At 38.9% G+C, this 8918-nt stretch overlaps 1 protein-coding gene across 2 annotated transcripts; it reads left to right on the top strand.

Moving 5' to 3' along the window:
* Window positions 1–946: 946 nt before the first annotated feature.
* On the top strand, window positions 947–8088 carry LOC143292394 (serine/arginine-rich splicing factor 2-like). Of its 2 annotated transcripts, XR_013056645.1 has the most exons (3): window positions 947–1374; window positions 5534–5854; window positions 7182–8088. XR_013056645.1 is itself a non-coding variant. In XM_076602624.1 (2 exons), the coding sequence occupies exons 1-2, from the start codon at window positions 1034–1036 to the stop codon at window positions 5763–5765; spliced, it is 573 nt and encodes a 190-aa protein (XP_076458739.1). In that variant the 5' UTR covers window positions 947–1033; the 3' UTR covers window positions 5766–8088. The 2 variants fall into 2 exon arrangements, 1 of the variants encoding a protein (XP_076458739.1); XM_076602624.1 differs by having other exon boundaries at window positions 5534–8088.
* The last annotated feature ends 830 nt before the right edge of the window (window positions 8089–8918 follow it).

Here is an 8918-nt window from a genome sequence, read left to right as displayed (position 1 = left end):
AAAAATATCACGGTCAAGATAGTTAAACTGAAGTTCTTTTGATTATTCCAATCATTTGATTTGCTTTATTTATGTAGTTATGAATATGTAGGTCAAATGAAAGATTACTACTATCAAAAGTAACTCCAGAGGTCTTTTTCATTGTCAGCCATGATTTTACTGTTTGTAGTGTTATTCAGTTGCATAGTATATGTTTTATTTGGATTTCTTCTACCAACATGCATCACTTTGCATTTGTCCACATTAAAATACAGATTCCATTTCTCTGTCCAAGCCCGGAGTTTGTCTAGATCTTGCTGCAGGGTGTTACTGTTGCATGTCTTATTATATATTTTGTGTCATCAGCAAAGATTTTACAAGATGATTCTACGCAGACTAGAAGGTCATTAATAAAAAAAAAAATAATTTTAAAGTAAAAAGTACTGGTCCTAGAATATTTCCATGCGGTATTCCACTACGAACGTCAGCCTCAGAGGAGTACCCATCACCAACTCTGACTTTCTGAGTTCTTCCTGTTAAAAAAATCTCTTATCCATTTGTGTAAAAGACTGACTATACCATAAGCATCAAGTTTCTTTAACAGTCTTTCATGTGGTACACTGTCAAAAGCTTTACGAAAATCTAATTAAATTAGGTCAACTGGGTCACTTTTGTTAAGTAACGTAGTAATTTCCTCCGTCACTTCCAAAAGCTGTGTGACACATGACGTTTTACGTCTAATGCCAAAACTGAACTGACTCTTGTCAAACCACATTTACTTTTCAAAAAACTACTCTCTTCAGGGCAAAAAGTGTTAAATGAGTGCATTTGTGATGGGCCTCCAGTTTATGTTTTTTATTTTGTTTGTTGTTGTTTGTTTTGAGGGGTGGGAGTGTTTTTCGTTTTGTAATAGATATACACTAAAAAGACGCAAAAAGTTGGCGCTCAATCATGCGCATGCGCATTTAGCAATAGTACGGCGTCTTCTTCGTCAACGTGTGGGAAACGCAATTGAAAAGCACATCAAGAACGAGCGATTTATTAAAAAGTAGCCATGAGTTATGGACGAAGCCCACCGAATATTGAGGGAATGGTGTCCCTTAAAGTCGACAACCTGACTTACAGAACTACGCCAGAAGATCTTCGCCGTGCTTTTGAAAAGTACGGAGACGTTGGCGATGTCTACATTCCCCGCGATCGTTTCAGCAGGGAAAGTCGTGGATTTGCCTTTGTCCGTTTCTTTGACCGGCGTGATGCCGAAGATGCGATGGACTCGATGGATGGAGCATACCTGGACGGCAGAGAACTGCGGTGTCAGATGGCACGCTATGGAAGACCGGCAGAACCGTATAGACGTGGTGGACCGCCACCTTCTCGACGTGGTGGTCGTTATAGGTAAGAACTAAAGACAAACTGTAAAATGAACAAGTACAGTTGATAGCGGTATATCTTATTCTTTGAAACTAGACGAAGCACATCAAAATGAATACATGTAAAGTGTGAGGCTGGAAGTAATGATACCAACTGCCTAATAATTTTAACCAGTCAGGATAATTGTGAACATTTATAATCTTAACATGTTGCAACATGAAGTACACCATATAAAATATATTCTCAGACCAGGAAGTTCAATCATTTATGTTTATATTGTCAGGAGAAGGCTTTATTAATTTTAGATTTATGCCCACCCCCATGATGCTGATAGATATTTGGAAGTAAACCATGACAAATTTCAAGCTGGTTCAGTATTGTATCTATCAGTTATCATTGTTGGGAGGAGGGGTTTTATTGTGGGGGTGGGGGGGGGGGGGGGGGGCAGAGAGGGTTGAATTAAGAATGATACACATTTCATTTGAATGATTTGCCAAGTTAGAATATTTTACTTTATTCAGAGAGTCGTGGGTTTGATCACACTCACAGTATTAACAAAGTCGGAGGATGGGAATAATTTTGTTTTTGTTGATCTTCCAGTTCAACTTCAAGGTGGAATATGTGCAAACCTGTTAGTGTTTTAACCCCCTTCAGCAGTTCATATCTCTACACAAACCTGTTACTGTTTTAACCCCTTTCATCTGTTCATATCTATATACATGCAGAATATAAGATGTTTACATTTATTTAAATATCCTGGGGAAGGTTGTGACACATAGCGATGCGTAAGCTTGTTGAACATTTTGGGCAGTGTTGAATGTTTGACAACATTAGGTTGGTAATGATGAAGCTGCTGTTTGGTGCCTCTGTACACCATTTCCACCAAATATTAGAGCTTATGAGGGCACCATGCAATGTTTGATCATCTAAAAAAAAAAATGAAGTAGCAGGGTGTTGATAAAAGCTCGGTGTTTGCGGAGATTCTGACAAGAATGTCATTGAGCGACAACAGTAATCATTACATCCGGTAATTCCAGTGGTGTTCTTCGGTAATGCAAAACTTGGTGGAAGTTTGTTTATGATTTTGGTGGGAGATTTGGCAAATATGTAGTTTGGTGTTGAGGGTGACCAATTTGTGGGTCACGAGTTTAATTTCTGGTTGGACTTTGGTCCTATCCACCATTTGTTAAAATTTCATGCCAGACAGCAGCGAAAGCAAACTCAAGAATCACAAAAGGCCCACATTTCCCTGAAACGCCAGAACTGAAGTATGCATAGACTCGAACAAGAATTGAGCATTACACCTGTTCGTTATTTGGGACCGAGGATTGATGCCTAGCGCTGGCCTTTAAAATAGACATTGTTTGCATTCAGTTGAAAGAAAATTGATACATTGCAATCCCATGAACAAGCTTTTACGCATATTTTTGCTTGACCTGCTCTAACTTGTTAAACCTTCCCCATACATCGCCTTAAAATTTTGTGCACCGTACGTCATGGGTGTACAGACACCCATGAATTCTATGAAGGAAAGACTCCCCGCCATACGTCGTGGGTGTACAGACACCCATGCTTTCTTTGCCTGAAAGACTCCTTGCTGTACACCGTGGGAGCACAGCACAGCAACCCATGGTCTCTGTGTAGAAACTGACCCCTTCCCGTACGTCTTGGGTGTACAGCACCCATGGTTTCTGTACAGAACTAATCCATTGCCATACGTCGTGGGTGTACAGTAACCTATGGTTTCTTTGAAGAAGCAAGACCTTGTCGTATATTGTGGGTGTACCGCCGGTAACCCACATCTGTCCATAAAGCAAATTTGACATTTCCTTCAGCAAACTTGCATGTCCAGTTTCCAATAGCATGCATGCATTTATTCATGCGCTTGACTGACCAAGTGCAGGGATATGAGAGCTACACGTAGATACGAGAGCTACATGTAAATGGGCTTTTCCATTTTATTATTTAAAAAAATATATTATAAAATCAACTTTTAGTCGGGCATGACTGCCGCAGAAAACCCCCAGCCAGAGGCCATTCCTGAGATGTGCAAATCCAGAAAGAAATGGGGGAGGGGTAAGGGGCTGAAACTTGTGTATGATGTCGTCCGGACCCCAAGGTGTTGCGACGGTACTGCCAATGTATTTGACGCCAAAACCGAAGAAAGCAAAAAGGCCACATTCTTTTCGTCTGCCCCAGCGACTGAAAATAATGAAAGGTCCGAGTTCATTTCAGTCTTATCAGTTATCTGCTCTGTACGTGTTCATGGCAGCTAGCTCTCTTGTGCCATACATTATGTATTACTGAGTCGTTTTGATGAAATTTTGCACACTTTGAATTAAAAACAACAAAGCAAACGCCTTACACTAACAACGAACAAACAAAGAATGATTCACTCCTGCCCTTTGGAGGGTACTGATGTTCTAATGGCCCGGCAAGACACGCATACACCCACACACACCGCCCATGTACATATACACGCACTCACATACACACAAATGCACATGTGGTCTCTGTCCTTGGCCAGCCACACTTTGAGGAATGAAACTTCAACATTTGACTAATGCATTGTGTGTGTTTGTGATGAAATTACGTCAGCTGATGATGCAGTGATACATTTGGTGGCTGCAGCTTGTGGATGTTATTTAGATCAGGGATCTATAGAAGAAATACTAAAGATGCATCTCCATTATGAGCAGGAATGTTTTTTTGGTTTTGTATCAGATTTTAGGCTTACGGGAAACACTGTTTTTCTTTTGTGTGTTTATGTGCTTACACACACACCTCATCCTCTACACATACACACACCCAAACGCATGCGCGTCCATTCCATATGCCATCAGAAAGGATTGTAAAAGTGCTGACAGAAGTGTAAGTGATTCTTTCTAGCCCTTCCCCATCTTTCCCCCCTCCCCTCCTCCCTTATCGCATGATGCGATGACAGACATGAGCACGGTGTGTTTACTGTATGGAGTTCAACTGATGCCGGGGGCACTGGTTCCATACCAGTCCCCTTTCCCTTGACCAAGATGTCAGTGTTCGTGGCTGTTTCTTTTTTTTTCCCCATAGATCGGTTTCCTTTGTTTCAATCTGATTGGAATAAGAATAAAATTTCTATATCAGCTATAGATTTTGATCAATGGATTTTAGACATACAATATAAATTATAAATAATATCTAGTTCTGAGTCTCAAAAAAGGCTTTTCCAGCCACATGAAAATAGCTGATACCGATCAGTCCTGGTGATTTTTTTTATTTTTTTTCCCCCACAAGAAAAACAGTTCATTCAAAATTGTATTTAAATCAGTTCTTTTATCTAGAACAATAATTATCCATTTTGTAAATGAGCTCAACTTCAGACTGGCTGAATAAAACCGCAGACTTGAACCAGGAATATGATGCACAACAGACAAAAAGGCCTCATCTCAGTGGCTCCAAATCGGAACAATGGGCAAGCCACATTTTCATACCAACGCCTCTCTCTCTCTCTCTCTCTATAGCAAGCATGAGTAAGAGTGATGTCACATAAACAACATGTGGCACACAAGGCTTGTTTTTGTAAGTTCACACCCACGAAGTACAGCGCACAAAATTTATTCTTTGAGAGTATGGGTGTGCATACACCCACGACAGTCTGGGACATTTGTTTTATATGTATTTCTTTTTTTATGGATAAAACAAACTAAATTTCAGTTGATATCTAGTATGATACATTATAAACAAAGTCATGAAATTTAATGGAGGTGGCTTCAAAATTACTTGAGTTACAGAGCAAAAACCATGTGTGTCGGAGTGAGCACACCCAGTCGTATGGGAAAGGTTAACACAGCAAACTGTTGGGGTTTTTTTTGTGCTTAGTCATTGTAATGATTAAAGGTTATTAATATTATTTTCATTCATCCATGTTTGGTTTTTTTGCCAGGTCTTATTTTGACTGTGCCTGTAATAGTGTTTACACTTGTGCATCTTACTCTGGTATTTTCTTTTCCTTTTTCACTTTTTGTAATTCAGAGGATGGACCTAAGATACAAGCATGCCTTCTGCAGTATAACAGTATATTCTTTTCTCTCCTGTAATCATCATCATCATCATTGAACAGTATACACTTTAATTTGATTTTATATTTGGTCTTAGTTTTTCAGATGTTCATTTCAATATTTGATGTAAGACGTGCGGTTTCCAGGTCCAGATCACGCTCAAGGTCTCGAGGACGTCGGCATGGCAAGAGCCGAAGGTCCAGGAGTCGTTCACGGAGCCGATCCTACAGCCGCAGCCGAAGCAGGAGTGCAAGTCGCAGCAGAAGCCACAGCCGGGGCAAGAAGGAGCGCAGCCACTCTGGGTCCAAGTCCCGCTCCAGAAGCAGGGCTCGATCAGATGGGTCAGGCAAAGACAACATGGAGGAGAAGGGAGACTGAGCCGTGGTGTGGGTGGAAGATGTGAGCTTGACAGTCCTGTGTCTTCACACAGCAGCCAGCCTGACTTGACTGCAGATGGTCTTGAGCAGGTCATTATTGGTCTGTTGTTGACAGTCGTCTGCTGTGTTTGGTTGTAAATAGGATTAAATTTAGGGGTGTGCTTTTTCTCTTTTTTTTTTTTTTTCTTTTTTTTTTTTCTTCTTTTCCTTTATCACTGCTGTTCATTTGAGTATTTTTTATGAAGTTCTGTTGTTATCTGCTCAATATTCGTTGTTTTTTAAGTGGAGAAAAAATGTCTGTTACAGCCATTTTTAGATGATTCACTGCATAATTTGAAGGGTTTGGTTTATTTTGCCAGGTGCTATGTTTAAGCTCACTATGTAGAAAATGCTTATGAACCCTTGGGGTTCATTACTGGGCTCTAGCCAGCCATCTCTTGGTCACTGAAACGGCCAGTGAAAACTTTGAGTAAAGGTTTTGGAAATCCATTATTGTTCCAAATTATTATGAGAATATTGTATACAGTAGGTTTTAGTCTAAATACCTTACTGAGAAGATAACACTGATAAAAGTGAGGAGTGTTCTGACAGCAGTGTGCTTTAGTTGGATGAATGATGTTTCTCCACCAGTAGGATTTACTGAGTGGCTGACTAGACATGAAAAATACATTCTTTCTGGCTTTGGTACATATGAGTTGTACCTGTTCTTTTCACAGCAAATGATTTTGTATCAAGACCTTTACAACTAAATAAGTATGAAGTTTTTAATTTACTAATGCTGAAGATTTTTTTTTTTTTAAACTCTGTTGGTCGATTTTGTGTTTATGTGTGTGTTTGTGCTGTTTATATTTGTGCTGTTTATGTTTGTTTATAAAACACATCTGTATATAATAAATGTGAGGATTTTTTTAATTTTCTTTTTTTTTGTTGTTTCTTGTTTGCAAATCCACATGCAGGCTCTTCTTATACCTTAGCCTTTAACCATTCTTTAAATTGTACATTTTATCAGTGTAAGATAAGATACCATACAGGATAACCAAAATTGACCGAAAGTGTTATGTGACAATGGTCTAATGTTTTTATACACCAGATATAAAGCATCAGGCATGAGAAATAGCACATCAGCCCAGTCAGACCACTGCATCGCACAGAAACTTGTGTCAGTGTAATATTCCTTTTTTGGTTTTTTTTCTCAAGCACACATTTTCGGTTCATTGGTTTTTCTTTGTCTGTTTTGTTTATTCTATCAGACATTATAGAAAAAGCTAATTACTTTACAAGGTGTTTTTTTCTTCTACTTTAAATAAGATTGAAGTTGTAAAGGAAAACAAAACAGGTATGTGTAAGTTTGTGTTTAAGATAGAATTACTTCATGTGCTTATACTAATGTGTTTGTTTTTATTTGCCCATACTGTAGGAGGGGTAATAAAGAAAGCTGTACGGAGCTGTGTGCTGTGGGGTAGAGATGCGGTGGGGTGTGGAGAGAGAGCGGAGGTGTGGCAGGTGCCTGCGCGGTAACCGTCGGCAGAGCTGTGCACGCGGTTGGCAGTCATTTGCTGGACACTGCACGTGTTGGGGGAAAGTCAGCCGCCTGCAAGGGTGATGCAATTTGTAATGCTGTAGGAAACCTCACCCACTTTTATCTTTTCTGCTATGTTCATTAATTTAAAGAAGAAAAAAAATCTTTGTTCTTTTGCTATAACACTTAAAAAAATTTTTTTTTTTTTTTTCACCAACACCACTTTATTTAAAGGTTTGATTGGATAACATTATGATGGTTGTCATGTACTGTTCCATTATGTGTTTTTCTACAAATTGCAGACTCAACCAGGTTGTAACAATGTAAGTAAGAGGTAATGTGTTGTGCAAGTATCAAAGCCCCATATTGGTGATCTCAGAGAAAGCTGTATCCTGAACCATTGACATGTTAGCAGCTATCTGATTCATCTTGTTAGTGACAGTTTGACACAATGCATGCACAGCTGGCAGCTGTGAAATGAATGAAAGTTATCTTGGAAATCATTTTTCCAAAGTCTTTACTGTGCCACCTCATGTCAGAAGATTCAAAAAGTACTGATAGGTGTGCTATCAAGCTGTAATTCTGTATGAATCTGAGACATCTTAAACAGTTTTAAGTGCCTTGTAGTCAGTAAACTGTAAATCTAGTTGGGCTTAAAAGTTTTGAAAATAAATCCCAACTTGTGGTAGATGTAAAGATAAAAGCTAACATTCAGTGAGTTTTCCTGTTACATTCTATTGCTAGTGTTCAAAGTTCATGGTATTTGGAAGATGGGAAATGCTGGGGTTTTTTGTGTTTTTTTTTTTTAAAGAAAATTATGTTAATAATATATTAATGCAAGCATGTTGGCAAGGTTTATGACAGTCATTTCAGTTGACAGTTTTATATATTCAAAATTCCTGGCCAGAAAGAGGTGGTGATTATTTTCATAAAAGCAGCTTATTTCTTATGGTTTTAACAGTAATGCCATATCACCATGAAGATAAGCTTAAACAGTTATTTTGTCATCATCCCCATTGCTCTGCTATTGTCATCCATTCATATGTAGAAAGAACATAGCAAATAATTACCATTTTATGCTGAAAGGTTTTTTTATTTAATATTTAACACCAGATGGTTGATATTTCAGAAAGGGGAGCTGAAGAGATGTACTGCATCCATGTCACTGTGTCAGTCTCATTGCAGCAGTGGTCAGAATTGCCAGTCCTAGCTGCCTTCCTTGGATGCGGACACCTTCAATTAAAAGTGCTTTGCTCTAAAGTGTTTGGGCTTCTGGGTTTACTTGATGATGTGGCAGTGACAGTGTGTATTGGTGATGACAGAAATTGCCTGTGAATCATGGACAGCGATCCCCCCCCCCCCCCCCTCAGACTTTTTTAATTTTTTGTGCTGACATTGTTCATATGAATATTGGAAATACATACAAGAAAAAGTAAATATTCATCATGAATATATCAATTGTGCATTCAACATTTTATATGAGTGTAGTCATTGCTAATCATATGTCCTTTTCAGACTAATACGCTAAAGGCTTATGTGAAAAATTTGTTTCTTAAATTCCCAAATGTAGCTTGGCTGTCACAACCCCTCTAATGCTTACCTATATTCCTAAAGTATCCGGGAATGGCGGTAACC

Source organism: Babylonia areolata, chromosome 18, assembly GCF_041734735.1.
Source record: "Babylonia areolata isolate BAREFJ2019XMU chromosome 18, ASM4173473v1, whole genome shotgun sequence".
NCBI lineage: Eukaryota > Metazoa > Mollusca > Gastropoda > Neogastropoda > Buccinidae > Babylonia > Babylonia areolata.
The sequence above is the reverse complement of the archived record's forward strand: the minus strand, read 5'-3'. Positions and strand labels throughout refer to the sequence as shown.